The 23133-nt window shown below is 43.3% G+C and overlaps 1 protein-coding gene across 5 annotated transcripts in view; it reads left to right on the forward strand.

Moving 5' to 3' along the window:
* RALGAPA2 (Ral GTPase activating protein catalytic subunit alpha 2) overlaps window positions 1–23133 on the forward strand; it is a 1907250-nt gene that overhangs the window by 1245008 nt on the left and 639109 nt on the right. For all 5 annotated transcript variants that reach the window (XM_078649331.1, XM_078649327.1, XM_078649328.1 and 2 more), the window contains 2 exons: window positions 12481–13252; window positions 22954–23025. In XM_078649331.1, coding sequence (XP_078505457.1) covers window positions 12481–13252; window positions 22954–23025 — 844 coding nt within the window. The remainder of the gene's footprint in view (window positions 1–12480; window positions 13253–22953; window positions 23026–23133) is intronic.

Genomic DNA, 23133 nt, shown 5'->3' on the forward strand with positions numbered 1-23133 from the left:
CAATGAATGCTGGGGCCAATTCTTGCTGGGAAGTATATACATGGCCCAATGCTCGTCGACAAACTGCTTAGTCACCCTTCAATCTAAACAGACTGATTTGTGTACACAGACTGGCTCTGCTGAGTGGACTGCTTCAGTGGAGCTGAGTTAGCAGGGACAGCTTCATCTCACACGGATGTACAGAGGAATGGCTTCCCTTCATTTACAAACTTCAGCGCGTCACATGCCAACGAACTCCAGAAATCCTAAAAATGCAGAGGGTGAGCTCACATCAAAAGAGCCCTGTGCCCTCTAATGTTCGTACTACCCATGCGCTACTGAGGTGTTCTGAACGGGACGAATGCCAACAATACGAATGCCTACAGGGCCCAATGCGTGTAGCTGCACGGTGTAGTGAAGTTCCCTGTGAAGATCACAGGTTAACACAGTATGCATGGAGGCGCTTTACTGCTTAAAGGCACCACAGTTGTTGGGGAAAGAAAAAACCATGAGAAATACAGTCCATAATAAAAGCATGCACATAAGAGATAAGAAGGGCACTTACCTTTCCAGTAGGAGTTTGGGTGTATGCTCCTCTTTCAATGGTTGCCAATATCCAAAAGAGGTACCTTAATATATCTGTTATTATTTAGTAGGAAGCCAGTTCTTTATGATGTCTTCAAAACTTTATTAGTTACATCTTTGTTTTTCTCAAAGTTTCATATTCCATGAGTCTAGCAAGCCACGAGACTTTGCTGACCTGACGGATTGATCCAGGGATTCCGTATTTATCGGGCCGGGAGCGAGGAGCACGTCGTGGATTTTGAAACCATGGTACGCCGGATATTGGCAGAATAGAAAGATTTGAAGATATTGGATTTTTGAGGAATACAGTGGAGGTTGCACATTGAGACGGGTGTGAGATACACGTTGGAAATTGATATCTTCATAGTTGGGGAATGGTGTGGATGGAAGTAATTCTAATGATTGATGACTGAATGATGACCGGTGGGGTTACACTTTGAATATCACTACGAGTTGGTTGGAGTAGATTGGGGTACTGATTGAATTAAAGTTCATCTACTGATTTGGTCATCTTCGAGGAATTTGTGAAAATCAGATTTCTCTAATAAGGGTTTGGATTAAAGTGAATATTTGATGACGCCCTGATGATGTCCCAGAGGGGGACGAAACGCGTCGGCTGTTAACTTTGTATTATAACAAACATTGAGCAGACTGACAGTGACATATGATCTGAATAAAGAAAACAAATCATACCACATCTGCCTGGAAGATTGTTTTTGGGACTGAGTGTTTCAATGCAAATGTGATATTTGAGCTACTATAATTCTTTTTGTATTTTCACGCTCCTCCTGTTTTGTGATCCAGGGATTATAATGCTGCTAAAAAATCAGCATGTATGAAACTTTGTTATGAAGACTCTCGTTCTACATTATATGAGAATTGCTCTCGGAATCTTATTATTGTTATTAAGCCTTGAGAAAGCCCTGGTCCTATTGACCGATTAGGGCGAAACATCTGTCGGCTGTTGTACCTCCTATACATAAACATCGTATATGGAAAAACAAAGATGTAACTAATAAAGTTTTGAAGACATCATAAAGAACTGGCTTCTTACTAAATAATAGCAGACATATTAAGGCACCTCTTTTGGATATTGGCAACCATTGAAAGAGGAGCGTACGCCCAAACTCCTACTGTAAAGTTACGGTTATGAGGTCGGAAAGATCCACTGTCTTGAGCAAAGCTCCTCTTACACAAATCAACAACCAATAAAGGCGATCTCATCCAGATTTAGGATCTCTGGTCCTTCTTCAAATTCTCAATAAGAAAGGCAGTTACCTGGCTGCTGATTAGCGAAGAAAGAAGAAATGCTGTTCCTTGATGCCATTTATATGGGACTTTCTCTAAGATTGTTGCAAAGAATCACGGAATTTGAAGTCTTTGAGTGCAATGTTTGGTTAAGGCTGCTCAGTAATAAAAATGAAAGAGACAGCAAAATCTCCTTTCCAGACATATAATCTGTATTTTTGGTACTTCCATTTTCAGATAGATACCAATAGATTGCGCATTGCCCTTGCTACTCCATTCTTAGAATTGTGGGGTTTGGGGGTATTTGTATTTGCTTATATAGTTTAAAGGTATAATGTCGTTATTAGATTAATTGAAATTACTTTAAAGGAAGGATTCGTGCCAAAATAAAAACTGATGAAAGTCTCAATATACCAATGCATGAAATAGAATTTTATTTGAACTAATTACGTCTTTTTATTTCACTTTCTCGCTATTTGTCGCTCTCTGCACAAAACCATTCTTCTCTCTCCTTCTAGGACTCGTCTTGCAAGTGCTGACTCCTCTGTTTTTAGGGCTCAGCCTACGCCCCCCCAGCGTCAGCAGGGGGCGGAGCTCCGAGCTCCTTTTGTTAAGGGCTTTTGAATCTTGCAGGAAAAATTCCTCAGTGCGCAAGCTTTTTCAGTCCTTTTTTTGCCATCTGCATAGTGATTCGTCTTCGCTGTGCTGTGTTTCTAGTAACTTTCACGCAATAGGCCATGTGTAAATCATTTAGGGCACTTCCGCCATATTCTGTGTGGTTACGCGTGCAGGGGAGTGTTATAAATTTCAATTAGGAGCTGTCAGGGTGCCGCCGTAATAGAATCCAGATGGTCGGGGCGCGTTCACCAGTCTGCAGTGAGTGGTGCGCGTTCGTGCTTGTTCTGTGTCTCGCGTTTCCTCTTTTCATGCAGATCTGGTTTTCTTTACTGACTACAGCTGTGTTTATATAGACGGTGGCTTCAGTTGTGCAGCAGGTGCAGTGGCACCAGTGTGCTGTAGCTATCATTAATGGAGCAGGGGCAGTGGCACCAGTGTGGTGTAGCTATTATGAGTGCAGCAGGTGCAGTGGTACCAGTGTGTGGTAGCTACCATTGTGCAGCAGGTTCAGTGGCACCAGTGTGGTGTAGCTATCATTAGTGCAGCAGGTGCAGTGGTACCAGTGTGTGGTAGCTACCATAGGTGGAGCAGTTGCAGTGGTAGTGTTGCTTAGCTCAGGTGCAGTGGCACCAGTGTGTGGTAGATGGCGTTGTGTAGCAGGTGCAGTGTTATCAGTGTTACTTAGCTATGATTGTGCAGCAGATGCAGTGGCACCAGTGTGTGGCGTAGTTACCATTCGTGGAGCAGGTGAGGTGTTATCAGTGTTACTTAGCTATTATTGCGCAGCAGGTGTAGTACCACCAGTGTTGCGTAGCTACCATTGTGCAGTAGGTGCAGTGGCACCAGTGTGGCAAAGCACCATAGGTGGAGCAGTTGCAGTGGTAGTGTTGCTTAGCTATGATTGTGCAGCAGGTGCAGTGGCACCAGTGTGTGGTAGATGGCGTTGTGTAGCAGGTGTAGTGTTATCAGTGTTACTTAGCTATGATTGTGCAGCAGGTGCAGTGGCACCAGTGTGGCGTAGCTATCATTGGTGCAGCATGTGCAGTGGTACCGGTGAGTGGTAGCTACCATTGGTGGAGCAGGTGCAGTGGTAGTGTTGCTTAGCTATGATTGTGCAGCAGGTGCAGTGGCACCAGTGTGTGGTGTAGTTATCATTCGTGGAGCAGGTGAGGTGTTATCAGTGTTACTTAGCTATGATTGCGCAGCAGGTGTAGTACCACCAGTGTGGCGTAGCTACCATTGTGCATTAGGTGCAGTGGCACCAGTGTGGCATAGCACCATAGGTGGAGCAGTTGCAGTGGTGGTGTTGCTTAGCTATGATTGTGCATAAGGTGCAGTGGCACCAGTGTGTGGTAGATGGCGTTGTGTAGCAGGTGTAGTGTTATCAGTGTTACTTAGCTATGATTGTGCAGCAGGTGCAGTGGCACCAGTGTGGCGTAGCTATCATTGGTGCAGCATGTGCAGTGGTACCGGTGAGTGGTAGCTACCATTGGTGGAGCAGGTGCAGTGGTAGTGTTGCTTAGCTATGATTGTGCAGCAGGTGCAGTGGCACAAGTTTGCGGCGTAGTTATCATTCATGGAGCAGGTGAGGTGTTATCAGTGTTACTTAGCTATTATTGCGCAGCAGGTGTAGTACCACCAGTGTGGCGTAGCTACCATTGTGCAGTAGGTGCAGTGGCACCAGTGTGGCATAGCATCATAGGTGGAGCAGTTGCAGTGGTGGTGTTGCTTAGCTATGATTGTGCAGCAGGTGCAGTGGCACCAGTGTGTGGTAGATGGCTTTGTGTAGCAGGTGTAGTGTTATCAGTGTTACTTAGCTATGGTTGTGCAGCAGGTGCAGTGGCACCAGTGTGGTGTAGCTATCATTGGTGCTGCATGTGCAGTGGTACCGGTGAGTGGTAGCTACCATTGGTGGAGCAGGTGCAGTGGTAGTGTTGCTTAGCTATGATTGTGCAGCAGGTGCTGTGGCACCAGTGTAGCGTAGCTATCATTGGTGCAGCATGTGCAGTGGTACCGGTGAGTGGTAGCTACCATTGGTGGAGCAGGTGCAGTGGTAGTGTTGCTTAGCTAGGATTGTGCAGCAGGTGCAGTGGCACCAGTGTGTGGTAGATGGCGTTGTGTAGCAGGTGCAGTGTTATCAGTGTTACTTAGCTATGATTGTGCAGCATGTGCAGTGGTACCGGTGTGGTGTAAGTATATTTGGTGGAGCAGGTGCAGTGTTACCAGTGTGGCGTAGGCGTATCTACCATTGGTGGAGCAGGTGCTGTGGTACCAGTTTAGTGCAGCAGGTGCAGTGGTACCAGTGTGTGGTAGCTACCATAGGTGGAGCAGTTGCAGTGGTAGTGTTGCTTAGCTATTATTGTGCAGCAGGTGCAGTGGCACCAGTGTGTGGTAGATGGCGTTGTGTAGCAGGTGTATGTTATCAGTGTTACTTAGCTATGATTGTGCAGCAGGTGCAGTGGCACCAGTGTGGCGTAGCTATCATTGGTGCAGCATGTGCAGTGGTACCGGTGAGTGGTAGCTACCATTGGTGGAGCAGGTGCAGTGGTAGTGTGGGATAGCTACAATTGTGCAGCAGGTGCTGTGGCACCCGTGTGGTGTAAGTATATTTGGTGGAGCAGTTGCAGTGGTAGTGTTGCTTACCTATGATTGTGCAGCAGGTGCAGTGGCACCAGTGTGTGGTAGATGGCGTTGTGTAGCAGTTGCAGTGTTATCAGTGTTACTTAGCTATGATTGTGCAGCAGGTGCAGTGGCACCAGTGTGGCGTAGCTATCATTGGTGCAGCATGTGCAGTGGTACCGGTGTGGTGTAAGTATATTTGGTGGAGCAGGTGCAGTGGTACCAGTGTGGCGTAGGCGTAGCTACCATTGGTGGAGCAGGTGCAGTGGCACCAGTGCGCCACATTGGTGTAACACACTCACTACCACACACTCACTACCACACACTCACCCCACAGACTCACCACCACACACTCACCACTACACACACAACAACACACCACCAGCCATCAGTGCACGCTTTCACCAGGGCCAAACACCACCAGCCATCAATTCACGCTTTCACAAACCACAAACACCACCAGGCGTACAACACCAGCCGTCAGTGCATTCTTTTACAAGGCGCACTCACCAGCAACCATCATGCACGCTTTCACCAAACACACACACCATCAGCCATCTGTGCACGCTTTTACCAACCACACACCCACCAGCCGTCAGTGCACCCTTCCACCAGGCACACACACCTCCAGGCGGCAGTGCAGTCTTTTACCAAGCACACACACCACCAGCCATCAGTGCACAATTTCTACAGGCAGTCACAAACACACCACCAGCCATCAGTGCATGCATCAATTGTTAACGCATCCACAATTAACTATTGTAGCAATGTCAGTATGGTACACTTTACTTTTAAACATATTCATGTAAAGCACAGCATGCCACCATTGCTACAATTCCAATCTAACTCACATAATTCCACTACACACCACATGCACACACTCCATAACACATGGCGAAAACACATTGCCATTTACAATGCCATTAGCTCAAACTCAAATAAATCCGAGCCCGTTTGCATTTCCAATGCTTGTTTTAAGTAGTTCTCTCCTCAGTGCCCTGTACGTTTATCTTCAACTTTTATCTGCATTTATAGCTAAAGTGTTTTTTTTCTGCAAATTCATGGTAACTCTAATGAAACAACTTCTCTTCGTTCTCACTTATCAATGCAGGATACTCTGAGAAGTTTATATGGAACGTAAAGTCTCCCAAGCTGAGCCCCCTTGCTAATTTAGTAAATTAATATATTATCACTTTTTATTTCTTTGTTATAGAAATATTTTATGACATATTTTCTCACTCATATGTTCATATGTTTTTGGTTTAATTGTAGAAGCTTTAAAATGGGAACATCGTATTTTTTGCTTTTGTTACTTTGTCATTTTTGCATTGATTTGTCACAATTTTCTGTAATTTATGTTATTTTTTCGTATTATCCAAGAAGCAGGAGTCCGTGCCTTCCAATTAACCTGTGGGTCTAAGAAAGTAATTGGAGGTTGTGTTGGATGAACTAGCTTTACATTCACAAACAACAACTTATATAGGTAGATGTATTAGACTTAGGCAGCAGAACAATCTGGTGAGGGACTGCTCTTTGCAGGCCAGCCTATTTTTAGCTTCCCAAGAGCCTGGAAGGTAGTCATGTGAATACGTTGTGGGAAATTCTGCACATTGCCGTTCCAGCAGCAACTACTGTCACTGACTTGTTGACCTCTGCTGATCCCATTCGTCCTTGTGCGAAATTTAACAAAGGCAATATAGCTTTGCAAGCTGAGTCACCCCAAGGAATGCTAAATCAGGGAAGTCTTAGCCAATCGTAGTGCATAATAAAAATAATACCAATTTCTTATCCGGTTAAAAGTTGGAAACTTTATATCTAAGACCCCGGGTGCCGATAAATCTCATCTCCGTAGGTACCTTGGGGCCTGAAAAAGAGGATTGAGTTGCTCTCTTGGATCAAAAAGATCCGGCCTGAAAAATAATGCTGCCCAAGGGGGAACGCTTCTAACCGAGAGCCGAAGCATGTGGCGCAGTGACAGATTGCTCACTGACCCGTAGTGAACACTCATTCTGCTAGAGGGTGAACTTCAGACTCATTTTAAAAAAAGGGAAGATGATATCCCCAGGCAGATGGTGGTCCAGAATGGCAGATTTTATGTTTTTTTGTTTTTTTTTACATTTTCCTTCCACAGACGCCTGTTCTTGAGCAGGCAACACTCTGACTTGACATAGCTTCAGATGGAGATGCCTGTGCTCATGAGACAGTAATGCTTTTGCCGCCTGAATTATGTTGGTATTGACAGAAGTACGTGAGATGTTCATTCCTCCTGGTCCCTTTATTACGTAGATGAGTAGTTCACCACATTATACTCAGTTCCCTCTGCGTGGCTCCCGCCTAGCCATTACTTTAAGACTGACAATTGTTCTGTTTGGGCTCAAGTCGTTAAACATACCTACCGAGTTTCTGGCAGCAGAACATAGTCTTTGACAACTCTGAGCTACGCTTAACTGAGTTTTCGACACACTAATGGTGTAACTGAAGAACACGGACTAGAATCTACTTCACAGATAAAGATGATTTTTCTTCTTCAATATTTTCACCTCTCTGAAGTAACTGAAAGGAGCCATCTAGGTCTTTTAAAAACCCTCAAATAAATAAGCTCTCAAATACTGTCCCTGACGTTGGTCTCAGTAAACCTGAAACATTTAGACTTTTAGCATTTGATACAGATAAAGAATGGGCTGGAAAGTTACTTTGCAAGTCGGGGTAGCCATTATGGCTCATTGTTAGGGAATTTTGCAGAATCTTGTCCACCTCCCTAGCGCATTAGAGCTAAACTAAAATTAAGGAATTTATTACATGACGTTGCTGACAAATTGCATGTTAGGTTGGCAGCGCCCCATCTCAATGATGCGAATAAATTTCTGGTCCGTTTTGTTAACTTTTTGGGGGAAGGTAGGAAAGGGCTGGCAGAATTAGCATATTCTGTAGCCGCAACTTCACCATTGGGTCCTAATGATACATCAGCTTTTGGGTACAGATACTGTTGCATATTTTCATTAAAAGGTTTGATGAATTGGATGAAACCAAAAGTGCCAAACCCTCACGGTGCTGCAGTGCTGCTCATCAGCAAGCAAGAAATGAATGTTGGTCTTGCCATCCTGCGTTCATCATTAAAGAGACCAACATTGACTTACTTTTGTTAGGCCTTTTAGCCTTTGCATGAGGATAGTCTAATGGACATTTTGGTCTCTCCTGATCTCTCAATGGCTCACATATATGTTATGTTATGAGTTTATAGAGCACCGGGTTACACCAACTGGTGTGTCCCCGCGCTATTTAGTTGTAACTGACAACTCCGATCTGCCTATCATGGATAATCCCTTTCTATTGTTGGGGAAACCACTCTTTCATGGCTCCTCCCTAAGGGACACGGGTAAAGCGTTCCAGCTTTTTGCTGCCAGGGAGCTGAAAGATGATGCTCCCATGCGTGCTTTTTTCATTCTTGGGACTTTAACCAGATGTGTCCCTGTGGATCTCAGATGCCGTTCGGTCCTATAAGGTGACAGTAGGTTCTGCAGGTATGTGGGGCACTTACCCTGCAGAATACGGTGACTGAAACATAGTGCCTTAAACGTGATGCGTTTCTGAACGGGCAACCAATTCAATGCCTCCAGTGCGTTCTTGGAAGACGCCTGTCTCAGCAAGTTCAACGCCAAGCAAGCTGCTGCATTCTGGATTGATTGTAGCTTTTGCAGTCCCTTTTTGGTTGCACCCTGGAGCATCACATTCCGGTAATCTAGTCTCACTGTAACCAGAGCATGGATCAGGGTTTTCCTGGCAGACATAGGAAGAATGTCCAGAGTTTTTCTGAGTATTTTTAGGATTCCGAAACATCTTCCTGTCAATCTCTTGATCTGGGTCTCGATAGACAGTTTGGAGTCTATCCATTTCGCCTATGTCTGATAAAGACTTTAAGCCAGAGATTCCTTACCGTAAAATTTTTCCCATGGCATCAGACTGCATCTGGAAAATCTTGACCAGTAGCTATGTGCGTTAGTAGGTGGTGTCTAACAGCTCCACTTTTGCGTCATAGGCATTGTCCTTGCTAAATGGGATGTATGCGTTGCCTATATTGGTGCCACGCCAGTGTGCTCTCTTACTGTCACAGGCCATTGTCAGTGATGGATCCCCAACTGGTTTGCCTGGTGTGGCTCGAGCTGGACCATGACTCCAGGAACTGCCCTACTGCCACACCATGAATCCAAAGGCGAATTGGGAGCAAGAGACAAAGCTACTGGCACCCCAACACTGCTCTTGGTCCTGGTCGTAAGGATGGGCCCACTCTCCCATTAGTCGTTGTTTCAGTCGAAGTCATTGTCGGGTAAGACCCACAAACATAAGTTCATGAAGTTGAAGCGCTCTTTTACTTCGCTGCGATGGTCCATGTTATGGAGTGAGGTGCAGGAAGAACGCTACAAGTCAAGGACCCGCTCCCCCCGGTGGAGCCTGAATCTGGGTCTGCTCCTCATCTCCCTTAACTTTCTGGAGCCGGAGCGGAGAGTTTTATGAGGCCATGCACTTAATATGTGGGCGGCCTTACCCCTGTGGTGGCAACATGGGTCGGGGAGGTAGCCCAACTGAATTTCCGGTGGCAGATTCTTCCTCTGTGCCAGTCATGCCCGCTGGATTCGTCCCTGGATCCGAACCAACGCTGGTTGCAAATCCTAGTGTTTTGCCCTGTGTCGTCGAGCCATAGTTATACCCGACATTGACACTGATACAGAGCCAGCCGGACAGGCGTTGCTCGATGTTGATGCCGACCGGACCTCCAAAACTGCTCGGGTCAGAGACAGTGCCTCCTTTCTTTGACCTGCCCTGTGGGGGAATTCGACTGGGGTGGTTCTGAGGATCCTGACTGCTGAAATTGGATAACAACAACTGGTATGAAGAGATGGATAAGCCCAGTGGCCTTTACATTTGACCAGACACTGGCCTGGTCTCCCCTCCTAGTATGGCAATGGAGGAGGGGGGCATCCTTTGCTACGGTGGTGATCTCCTGTCACAGCAACAGGGGAGGGTTCTACACCCGATCCTGCACACTCTCCACCTTCATGCTTAGAGATTGAGTGGCAACATTTATGCATCTTTGATCTTCCTCCCGAAGTCTGTGAGGTCAACCCGGCAGCCAGGCATCCATCAATAAAAGCTGTATACGTCTGCCGTTGGGACAAGTATGTGGCTTGGTGCACTGGGAAACACACTGGCCCACTTTCTGCACCCATGTCTGAAGTGTTGTTGTTTGTTCTGTCCATAGCCCAGCAAGGCCTGGTTTTGTACACAGTTGAGGGATATCTTTCGACCATGTCCGCTTTTTTGCAGTTGCTGGACAAATCCTTTCTGTTTAACTTGCCTGTTGTGGTACATTTTGTGACAGGCCTTCAGCATGTTTACTCCCAAACTTTTCATCATGCCCCAATGGGATCCTAATTTTGGTTAGCCTATTTGATGTGTTCCTTGTTTGACCCATGCATAGCTACCCTGTATGACTTCTGATGATCAAGACGGTCTTCTAAGTGGTCAGGAGGGTCAGCGAGCTACATGCTCTTTCTGTTCCACCTCCATACTTCTTCCCAGAAAAACTGGTTCTCCAAACCCGTGCTTCTTTTTTTCTGAGGGTGGTGATATCATTCTAAATATGCTAGAAGATCACACTGATGACTTTCTTTGCTCCTCATAACCCCTCCTAGGTTGAAGAGAGACTCCACCGCCTGGGCCGTAAAAGGGCACTGTTATTCGATATCCATCACACCAAAGAACACTGGGTGGACCATCAGCTGTTGGTAGGGTTCACTGGAATGAAGGAGGGAAAACAGTGCAGAAATGGACCATCTCCAGATGGCTTGCACTCATTAAGATCTGCTATGCATTACCAAGTAAGCAACCCTCTGAGGGTTTGCTGACTCATCCACCAGAGCCACAGCTTTGTCTACTTCATTAGCTCATGGAGTGACTGTCCTGGACATCTGTCAGGCTACTACATGGGAATCCTTGCCCACGTTTACCAAACACTACTGTCTTGACAGTCCGGTCTGTCATGATGGGTACTTTGACCGTTCGATCCTCCTGGACTTTTTGGTCTGAGCCACTTTGCAGGCCCACCTCCGGGGAGCTATTGCTTTAGTATCTATTCTAAGGTAAGGAGTCTGCGGCTAGAAGTCTCTATCAGATCTGGTAGAGAAAGTATCTAACTGCAGATTCATTACCGACCCTCCCATCCTCTCTGTTCTGTGAACTGGATTTTCTACCTGACAAGACCCTTGTAGGCCCTAAAAGTTGCAAACTGGTCAAAATAGCCTTACATGGTTCTGTATTTTTGGCGCAAAAATAGTCACAGACTGAAGTCAGCATGCTGAGGTGGGGCCTATATAGGCACTGTGCACGTCCCATCCGGCAAGGACAATCCCTGCGATGCCGAACCTGGAGCCTTTCTCCACCTACTGGCACGCAGAGGTACTGCTCAAGATTTTCTGGATCCAGCCTGATGCCTGGGGAGTATTCTATGGTAAGGAATCTGCCGTTAGATAGTGTCTCTACTAGATAAGACGTTACTGAAGGTAAGTAACTTGTTCTTCTTGCATGCATATTGAAATCAGGCACTCTGTTATCCAGAGTATGCAAAACAAAGCTAACAGCCCATTGTGATTCGTTATTGCTAACATTAGTCACTATACAATATCTTAGTATTAGCAGACAGAGGTTTTTGTTTTTTTGTTTGATGCCTCTGAATTGCCATCCTTGGTGAGTAAACTGACACTAGACGCTGCAGTTTTCAGTAGATAGTTTTAAAAATTGCACTTGAAAATATAAAAAGTGAAAACAAAAAATATCATTAATTTTACAGAGAACCTACGCATTTTACCTTGATTTAAATTGTACTGTTATGGTATTTGCATAATGGTATTTGAATATCTAAATCTATCCTACTACATCTTAATCTACGAAATTACAGCATAATCCCATCTTTTTTTAAATCGCTCTTTATCATGATTTTTCAGTAGCTTAACAGCGTAGAATGCATGAGAAAAGCAGCACGTGTCGCTCGACAAGCAGTAGTAAACTCCTTATGTCGGCCCTTCACATTTCGGCCTTCAGTTCTACATTCAGGGACCCCTGGTGTCTCCATCCTGTTCCGCTGTCTGCATGTCGACCTCCTTCTTTATTAAGTGGAGTTGCATGTTTAATATCCAGAGCGTAACTTTGTGCATGGGAGCATGATACTGTTTGTATACATCCATACTTTCACGTTGAAGAAACTTACAATAAAGATTGGCTCGATTACCCACCTAAGCTTGTTTAATTTACAGATATTTTCTTTTACTTTTTCTGTGCTCAGTTTTATGTAAAACTTTGGTTCAATTCATTGTGCTATTATTGGTGGCTGCTTCTTGGTTGCTGTTTGAATGATTTTATTCTGCTCTGCTGTTTTAGAGAAAAGAAGAAGAAATTTGGAACTGATTCCTCTGACAGCGCGCATGGTGATGACGCAGCTCGTCAATCACTTGGGACATTATCCCCTGAGTGGAGGGCCGGCCATCCTGCACAGTCTGGTCAGTGAACATCACGACAACCCGTATGTGGAATCATCTGAGCTCTCATCAGAAGTTTTTAAGAGTCCTAATTTGCAACTTTTTGTGTTCAATGACAGCACGCTCATATCATATCTGCAGATTCCTTCCGAAAGGACTACAAGCGGGGAGTCTGTAGGCTCCCCTTCTGACGTAAGAGTGATTGTGCGCGACATCTCGGGGAAGTACTCATGGGATAGTACAATACTGTATGGCCCTTTGGAAAATAACTCAACCAGTGAAAAGGCTGGTAAGCCACTGGTGGATTTAAAGGGGAATCAGCCACCCCTGGAATCTAGTACAGACTCCCCCGTAGAAGAGGAAAGTGAAGACGTGCTGGATAAGTTGCTTGAAAATCTTGGGAATCTGAGTCCTGAATGCCTTCTCCATTCACAGCTGAAACTCAATGAGCCATCTTTTCCCCCCTATGGCATGAGACGTGATCACGAGAAGGCAATCATCGATGCCATCACGCGGCAGAGTGCAAACGAAACCGATCATATTGAAAGGTTCAGTTCAGACCTCAGCATAAAAGTTGCATGTCAAGAGGAGCCGAAGCCAGCCGAGCCACAAGCACCATTTTATTTCTGTCGACTTCTGCTGAGTGATCTGGGCATGAACTCCTGGGATAGAAGGTACGCGGTGATTTGGTGCTGTTGTGTTTCATTGGTATTCTCGCAGGACCCTCACACTGAGGCAGCCGCAAAGCACCTTCAGGTTCAGATTCTATGCACGCAACCGCCATGATATGGTTTCTCTGCTTAGTTATGATTGATATGGCTCAACACACATCAAAGCAACTACAATTGTTCTCATGTACATCTAAGTAACTAATTGCATAGCGTTTTTTTAATGGGAATTATGTTTCTCTGGTAGTGTGAGCATGTATCAAACATCCTAAGGTGATTGTTTCATTTACCTAACACTTAGACTGTTGCAAAGCATTTTTAATGGGCAATTTCATGTTCTCTGTCAAGCAGTACTGAAATTGTATTTATTTGTTTGTGGCTGTTTCTAACTGGAATGCTGTACAAATGGCACCTAAGAACATAGTGATGGTGAGTAAAACACCACAAGATGATTACTGCACTTACTTCATGTAATTATCTTATGTGTGTTCACGTCTAGGAAGGACCCAAGGGGTTAAATTAGTGTAATGAGTTAAAAGGTCACTGTGTGTGCTGGAAATGTGAGAATGTGAAGAGGTCATGCATCAGTCAGTCTTATTTCTGAGCTGTTTATAAGTGGAAACTGTTAGGTCCACTTGTGAATTGCGATGTAAAGGAAGAGCCAAAAGTACTGACATTAACTTCCTGGCTGTTACAGCTCCTTCATTGCCCTGTATGATGGTAGGGCACACAACCTCAAATATGTACATATAAGTTATATTATTAGCACAGTCTCTTGTATGCAATGATGGACTGCAAGGTTATCCTCTCAATTGTTAAGCGGCTGGTTTTAGAAGCAGCCATCAGAGTTTCTCTGCACAATCGGACTAGCATGCTGTTATTTTAACCTATTTTATACAAAAACTTTGAGAAGTTTAAATTGACAAAAAAAAGTATGAAATGCGAAATGTTACCTTTACCACAGTTTGGCTGCATTCCCCATATTGAGTGGGACTGGACTTAGAAAAACAAATCTTTCCAGCTGAAGTAATTGTTAGACAAGAGAATGGCCAAGTTTGATGTTCGGCCTAAGTTAGCATCACATTTAGTGTCAGTTTAAAAAAAAATAAAAAGGTCCAGTTATAACTTTATATTTTACATTTTACTGTGAAGTATTTTCAGGCTAGTTGCAAATTATATTTAAAGTTAACAACTTCAAACAAAAGGTTAATTACTGTATATCATAAGTCATAACCTAAAATTATTTCAAGTCAAGAATTTTAAGATAGTCACCTAGGTTCTGACGAGGCAGTTCAGGAGAAGTTGATAACATGTTAGTACCAAGTTTGTTAACTATCCCACTTTTCTTTAGAGGGACCATCTCGTGAGTGCTGTGACCACATGTCCCATAATCCAACCAGCCATCATCAAAGAGACGGACACATAAGAATCCTTACTATGGGCGATTGTGGGTGATTAAGGATTAGGCTATGAGAAATGGATTTTTCTTTTAACCTGAGTGCCATGCCCCTTTAATGTTATTTGCAGTGGCGTGTTAAGGCTTGCATTGCTTGATCTTGAACTGTTTAGTCTTTTCGTTAGATTTGAAATAAATCAAGATTGAGGCTTCTACACTACTCGAATGCTGCAAGTTATTTATCCAAGCATAACGTGTGCGTTACTTGGGTAATAAATGATTCGAATATCAGTTTTCCAGATAAATGTATGGCGAACACTAATACATTGTGTTCTTTTTGTATTTGAAGCAGATAGCAAAGGAAGGTGAAAGATCTTGTCCACTGCTGTGGTGCAATGGCACCTTGCAATCAAATCATCGTTCAATAGAGTGACTATATCACAAACAGCTATGCACTTGTGACTTAGTCATAGACTATGGTCGTCACCACCACAAGTGCTGCACTTTCCACGACTACAGTTATTCGTAGTAATCATATTGCTGGTAATTTTAAACAGCCTGGTAATACTACTGGTAGTAGTTGCAATACCAGACCTGGTAGGTGCATCAGGGCAAATTCTGTCTTTAATTTTGATACTATTTTGGTGAGGAAACCCGGTGAATCCTCCATTAATACTCCATCTTGCGTGATTCTCCAGGATGTCCATTTTTAGGTCTGGCTTGACAACTCAGCTGTCACCTTACCTTATGTGATCAACCTAAAAAAAAGAGCTTTCAGGAGTACTATAGAGAGTGGCTCCACCCACATGGTGGTGGACAGAGGCGCAACTTTTGCTGTGTGCTTCCACACAAAAAAAGTGCTCCCCCTCCATGTAGCTGTGATCATTGTGTTTATTCAGCTGCGTGCGTCAGTATGCATCAGTATGCCTTCCTACAGAAGGTTCACTAACAAGCATAACGATCTGACTTACAGTGCGATGGAGATTAAACTTTCAAGGGCACACATATGGCACTGTTAGTGTCCTAGATAAATAAAGTGTGTTCTTTTTCTGGCAGCAGCACATATCCCCTTCCCTTTCCATTATTAACTTCAGAGTGCAGTTGTGTGTTTGAGAGCAGTATGGCATGTCCAGAGCTACAGTAATCATCATACATTTGTAGGTCTGCCTGAACAGCACAGCTGGCGATGGACCTTATGTGATCAACAGTAAAGAGCTTTCAAAGTACGTCTTAGAGAGGGCCTTATAATCTACCCGCATGCTGGTTTCCCAGAGTAGAGGATTTGAGTGGGTCGCAGTTGTGCGCTTCCACGAAAACGAGTGCTTGTATTACACTTTTTGGTTTGTTGCAAAGCTTCTACTCAATGCAGCGCAGCACAGCTGAATTGATTATGGTGGCAAGCCAGTGATCATGGCTATAGGCCTGAACTGTTTATTATGAAATGTAATGAAAAAAGCAGTAGGCCGCGTTCATTTATTGTGAAAAGCATATGTTAAAGTTAGTAGGTATTTAAGGGTGATTGCAATTACTGTCTGTTAAAGCCTTGTTAAAGCCTACAGCTAGGTATGTTGTACATGGAACCTCACAGATTACCGTAGTTAGCTTGGATTTTGTTGTTGGTTACACTCTCTGACAAACCGTGGGTACAAGATATACACTGTGTGAATCCTTGTTAAGCTCTTTTAGGAGAGATAATATTTTCTTTGCCAACTGTAGCTTAGTATATATTTGTTATTTTATACTTACTATGTGCCTGATGGTTGCCTTGTGGGAAAGCTTACGCTCAGTGCAGTAGGCCTGCGTTGGTTATGGTGACAAGCGAATTAAAAAGTCATATAGAACTGATTGGTGTGCCGTATAAAGCAATGCTGGGTCTGGCCTGTTTAGAATGAAAATTTATGACGAAGGCAGTAGGCCTGGTTTATTTATTGTGATCATCATTTGTTAAAGGCAATTAACCTCTAACAGTGGATTGTTATCACACTCTATTACAGGTACTTGGTTACATGTAATCTTAAGATTTACCATTGTAGGCAAATGTTTTGGCATGTGTAAATGTGGTACGTGATCATTTTAATAACTAATAATACATGGCAGGCACCCACATATTGGCCAATAGATACAAGCCTATGTATGGGTTAAGACTAACCCAGTCAAGAATAAGGCAAGTAAATCTTTTTTTTGCTTTTGTTTTGAACATATTACCAGGCAGTCATATAATATATTTGAATCACTCTGAGTTCCCAAATCTTCGTGATGTTAAAAACATGCGTAGGCTACAGCATTTTGGAGTTCACGAATTGTAAATTTCCTCCAGCCCAGTTTAGTGCAGCATTCTGCAATGACCTAGATCGATTTTTTTTAAGCTCTCGCAATTTTGCCCAATATATCACACTGTGGTCAAGTGACTGAGCCGAGATTGCAACCCAGGTTTTCGGGATCGTCAAGTGGCAATTTACCCACTTGAGTACATCGCTTCCCTAACGAAGTAATCAAGCAAATGCAGCAGTGACGCCCTCTCTGAAACTCCAAGAAGGCAATCGAATATTTATTACATTCCTTTTCTAACTAGAAAGTAAGTATATGCAATCCAGTTATTTGTGTAGTGCTTTTTCTAGAAATCTGTTTCGAATCGCCTTTAATGTTGAGGAACTGGCATTTTTGCAGTCTGTTTGGGTTAGAGAATCAAAGTCACTGTTCATCCCAGTGATCTGCCATTCATGTTCCAAAATGTACACAGTAGTGTGCTGCCTGTTGACAGCATTTGGATTGTCACTATTATATATTTTTAAAGCAAACTAAAAGGAAAGGTGTGTGCTGTACCGCTTATAATCAGGACAACTGGAATTATGCGTCAGGCTTCACAAAATTATGTAGATTATGGATTAAATGAAAAATACAATAAATCCATTATAATGTGAAAAAAACTACAACCACAAATTGCATCATTTCAGTGGCCCTATATATAAGACAAACAATTAGCTTTTTAGGTAGACAGCGTGTTGATGTAGTGGGCATGTCCACGTGGAGGTGGCAATGTAAAAGAATGCAGATGTGAATTTTTCTGGTAATATATATCGAAAGCACGTTTTAAAAATGAGAACCTGCAATTGTGAGCCTTAGTGCTGTGTTTCTATCAGTGCCCCATCAGGGGTCATATTTAGTTTTATTTAGCTGCACTACTGAACATATTTTACAGTCGGTGTAAGGCTTGGGAGGTCAGAACTGCCTCCATTGGACACAGTAGCCCAACATCACCAACATCAGTATTTTACAATTGATTGATTTGAAAACCACACCAGCGGTTCAAAAGTTTACAAGAAACAAAAATAAATTAAATTGTTGGTCTGACTTTAAAAAGAAACGGGTAGAGTTTTAGACAGTGAGACTGTGAAAACAATGAAATACCGCCCACCTGTTGCAAAATTATAGTGTAAAGGTTAAATTACAAAAAAAATCAGGTTTCCTTTTTTTGCTCACAGCTGGTATTTGCAAAGTTGTGCAAATTTGTTTTTTACGTTAAGATCGCCTTCCCGGGTGTGTCTTAAAAGGGTTGTTACCAACGACAAATGATTTGTTCATGTCTCTTTTTTGTGTGATGTATTTGTTTGACCGCCGATTGGGCAGCCCAACGTTTTTGCCTCATTTTTTTGCCTAAATGAGGTAACGTGAGCCTTGTCATTCAATTCATTGATCGTTGAGTGAGTTGGAGGTGTAAAAACTACTAAACTCCTTGGAGTAGGAGGCAGCATGAGTTTAGTATAAAATGAGCCCAAGGGCGTTGTCCAGGGTTCCTTGGATTTGCATGGAAAGTGGAGTCGTGAAGGGGAATATGACTCTGGCCAAGGCTCTCCACCTGTCTCCTACCTCTTTGTGGTTCAGGTCCGAATGTTAGATCGCTCTCATCGGGGCCACGTCCTCCATTGTCCCCTCCGACTTACCTCTTCTGTTGTTAGGCTGAAGCTCTGCTGCATACGGGGTAATGGCTTAATCCGTCTCCTGCTGTAGCTTTGGACACAGCACACTCCACTCGTTGCTTTTATTTTGCCCTTGTGTAGTGCACAGGTTTCCCCTACTATCTGCAGCATGAGACAACAGGGCCCACATATGCAACCTTCTCGCTCAAGGCCAGTTCTTCTAAGTCCTCTGGAATTGTGAATTACCCTGCAGTGCCATGCTGCTTTTCCCCTAGATTGTAAAAATAATGGTTAACCTGTCACTTAACACTTATTCACAGGACCGGGACTCTGGTCCGCTCCTGCAGACGGTGGTTGCATTGGTCCTCAAGATTGCATGGGCTTGCCCCCACATTGCCTCCAATATTGTGGCATTTCTTTGCACAGTGACCACAGGCAACCTATTACTGATGACATCACTGCATCCAGGTAGTGTTTCACCTGTGTGCAGATTACTAGTGGTCCTGGCAGAAAGACAAGGGGCAGAACCTGGACTGTGCACATGCTCCTCACCCGTCCCTGTTCTTCATCAAGCAAGGGTCAATGGAAACCGTAGTGTGTGTCTGTAAAGACCAGCACTTCCCGGCAGCAGCTTCCTTCCTGAATTGGGCTGCACCTCGCTGTGAAGTAAGGTACCACCTCTACAAATCCTTAAATTGGTTTCAGTGGCTTAAGCAGACCTCCAAGTTTAAGAGCCCATCCTTAGATCCCCCACAATGTCAGCCCATGGTGGCTGGCAATAGACATCAGTTGGAGCTTGCAGTGGAAATGCTGAGGGAAGTGGCAACCATGAGAACAAATCCATGAAGGTATAAAGATGCATAGGTACTATTAATCTCTCCCTTTGTCCCTAAGCAACAGTCACTATTTATAGTGCCGACTCATTTCCATTCTCTTAAACCACAAACTGGTCTATGTTGCCAGTGGCAGAAAACGGATGATGACGCTCCTACCCCATGCAACACACACACATGCAGGAAGTTGCACCAGAACATGTTCACACATAAGCCTAACGTGGTCACTACAGACCTCTCTGCTACTTCTGCTCGGCATCTGATGCTCCAACCATGCTATGTTATGATTTCAAACCACCGTTCTGCGGTCATTGAGCACTTCATTAAATCTATGTGTGTGTTTTTTTAGATGAACATGTTTGATGGCTACTGGTACAATAGTGTTCAAAACAACAGTCATTTATCTAGTGCCTTTTCCAAATAGATTATTAACATTCAATGTAGAAACAAAAGGCAGGCCTTTACTTAATTCGAGTCGCATGTTACTTTCTTGCAGTGTCCGCCAGAAAACAGTCAATCAATGTATATTTTTAGATGTAATTTTAAATTCTCAGAAAGAGCGTGGTATTGAAGAAGAAAGGTTCTAGCTTAGTCTAGTAAATGCCGTAGTGAGATATTAAGGTAATATTTCATAACAAATTAGGTGTAGTGGCTTTCCCTCAATATGTGAAAGGTTGAAGCAAAGATATCTGTAGCATTCAGCAAAATAACTGTTGTTGATCTTCTGCAGGTAGCAGGGGGCCACATGAAAACTTCTCGAGCCTATGTTCGGCCACCTAGAATAGCCATGCTGTTCATTAGCGCGCATATATGAGCAACAATTCATGCACGACAGGATTCACAAACGCTGATTAATTAATAGTGATGTGTGGTCCCAGGACACAACCAGCTTAACGCAGGTCCTGTAGAGATTGAGTGCACACATGCTTCTTCATTAGCTTGAAAAGCAAACACTGGTATCCCTGACAGATTGAAAGAGACTAGCATGATACAATCTTCCCAAACATTAGTGACAAGCCTGGTTTTAAGTAGGATTGCATGCCAACAAGAGTAGAAATATGCTTGCACACCCTCACCAACTGCATCCCACCAGATAGACAGCACCCATCTGCAAACCAGTTTCCATTGCGCAAGCGCAAAAATCGCGGCATCTCTTCGTGAGTATGAGTGGTTCATTTTGTGCTGTTGGGCTCTGGTGGACCGAACCATCACTTATTCACACGGACCAGGACTCTGGTGGTCCAGTCCAGGCTGTGGACTGCATGTTATTGTCCCAGCTTGGGCTTCCAGAGTTTCATCATTTCTTTGCAACACACTGCGAGTGCCGTACCAGTGACAGTGTGGTTTAGGGTAATGAGTTTCATCAGATGCAGCGGGACTGACTGAGCCATTGTATATGTCAGTGGAGTGTATTTTCAGTGTGTCTGTCAGTACGTGTCTGTTATACCCTACTTGTCATGTTTACAGTAAGGAAAGAGCAGATAAGAATAAGAACCCAGAAATTAAGTGGATTTGTGAGATTGGAATACAATTTGATTTCCTCATGACCAATATGTTAGTTTGTGAATTCTCGGTCTTATATCAGTTTTGTTTACCATGAAGTGTAAGAATTAGTAGCTGTGGCAGCTCCGCTTAAAAGCGGTAAGATACTTAGTGTTGCCATTCACTGGTGGCACCTATAGTACTGCCAATTAAGTCTTTTTTCCTTCTGCAGTTAATAAGGTAAGTGTCATTGTCTTAGGTACCATTGGTAGCTATCAGGCAAACGTAATAGGAATTCACAATCCTTTTGCAGAAAGTCCCACATAAACAGGTTGTAATAATTATACAAGGAAATATGTCACGTAAACCCAAATAACTGTTCGGTATGCATACAACGGACTGAGGAGGGGCTGGTACACTGCTGGCATTGTCTGCTCATGCCATAGAGCACACACTGCTCAGAAACAATTTCCCTGGATGCACTGGACATATGGTATCTCGCCTCAGCATATGGCGCTAAACCTTTGAATTTAAGGGATACTTGCACATATAGCATTGAGCTGGGCAGAAGTGACCATATGTTGGCATGCAAAGCTGGTGCGTGGTTATTTGAGGCTCGGTCTGGGCAATGCCATGTCATTTAAAGTTATTCCTGAGCAAATGATTATTATGCCTTGTATTGGGCTTATGATGCTTTTGACTGGCATTTGAAACTCTACATGGGAACTTACAGCCGTATATGGGAGTTTGAAGCTTTTTCTTGGGGCTATAACGGCAGACTGTGAGCATTTGAGATCTTCACAGAACATTTGAGACCATATTGTGCTATTTTAGATTGTACTAGTCTATACGGTGACTGCATAATACTTGGGGGCTTTTTAATGGGAATTGGGTCTGCATCGTTGGCATGTCACGTCAGTTTCCTTGCTACTATGAATGACAAGTAGGCATAATAATGTTCAGAGAGTGTTTCCCAGACCTTTTCTTCATATTTTAAACGATACACATGTATTCCAGTCGCTTAATTGAACTAGTGGAACAAAGAACAAAACGCCGGCCCCCAGAACATGAAATGACTACAGTATTTCACAAATGTCCTTTCACAGGTTATCCATTTTGTAGCAAGCTTGCATGAACATTGGGCTGTAAAATATATTATTTAATCCCATGTTTACAACATTTGTTTGAGGTATCTGAGCCAATTTTGAGTAAAGCCGACTCAATTGCCTTTCTCGCTTACTCCTATTCAGATTTGCCCATTATCCAGGCAGGGGCAGTGCCAGTATAGGAAATGGGTGGCGGTCTCCTAAGAAAAAGTTGTGGCACACATTTTTTTCTTCTTCAAATGAAGTAGTGCAAAAGCCAGATCTTCACAAGAGAGTGCAATGCCTTACAGCAATCCAAACTAACCCAGGGCACTCAAACACAGCTACTCTCCAGAAACAAGATGCTGCTTTCAATTTTAGAAATACTTGCAGTTCTTGTGTGTCAAATGATGTTTTTGTTAATGGGAGGTTGATTCACCCATCCCTGTAATTTTATCGAAATTTCAGGGTAGTATTTGGTTTGTTTCTCTGGTGGTCCGTTGTTAAGGAGAGAGATACTCACCATAGTCCATCTACTAGAGCCTTATGTTTTTTATTGAGTTTTTGTTTAGAACTCCTTTGTTTATGATGTGATCACAGGTAACTGGTCCAGTGATCTAATGTCTTCTAATTTTCACAACCGTGAGCCTTGTAATAGTCCATCAAAGACATATTCATAGCTGTAAAATATGTCTCAAGTTATTTACCGAATTATCACGTAATTAGTGCTGTGATAGTTGAATACACAAATTGTGCAAATTTCTTGTGTCTCGCCTATTTGAATTTTGTGATATTTGATTAAATTTGTTGCGATACATACATAGCTCTAAAAACAGAGAATCTAATGAGTGACCAATAGAGCGAAAGCATACAACCTGCACTCGTGTCCTCTTTTTGTTTCAAACTGAACTACAAGAATACATACAAAAGCATTTATTGCAGATCTTCAGTCCAAGGTGTATTTTTTATTAACCTTAATTCTTGTGTTTCGTAGAAAAGGGTTTCATCTTCTGAAGAAGAATTCTAAGTTATTGAGGGAACTGAAAAATTTGGATTCCAGGCAATGGTAAGTGCACATCAAATCTTAAATGAGCCTTACTTTTTTTTCAGAGAAAAGTTATTTAAATCTTGCCATATAATACAAATCGTGGGTTTACGATAAGTAACACAACCA

This window comes from Lissotriton helveticus, chromosome 6 (genome assembly GCF_964261635.1).
Source record: "Lissotriton helveticus chromosome 6, aLisHel1.1, whole genome shotgun sequence".
In the NCBI taxonomy this organism is placed as follows: Eukaryota; Metazoa; Chordata; class Amphibia; order Caudata; family Salamandridae; genus Lissotriton; species Lissotriton helveticus.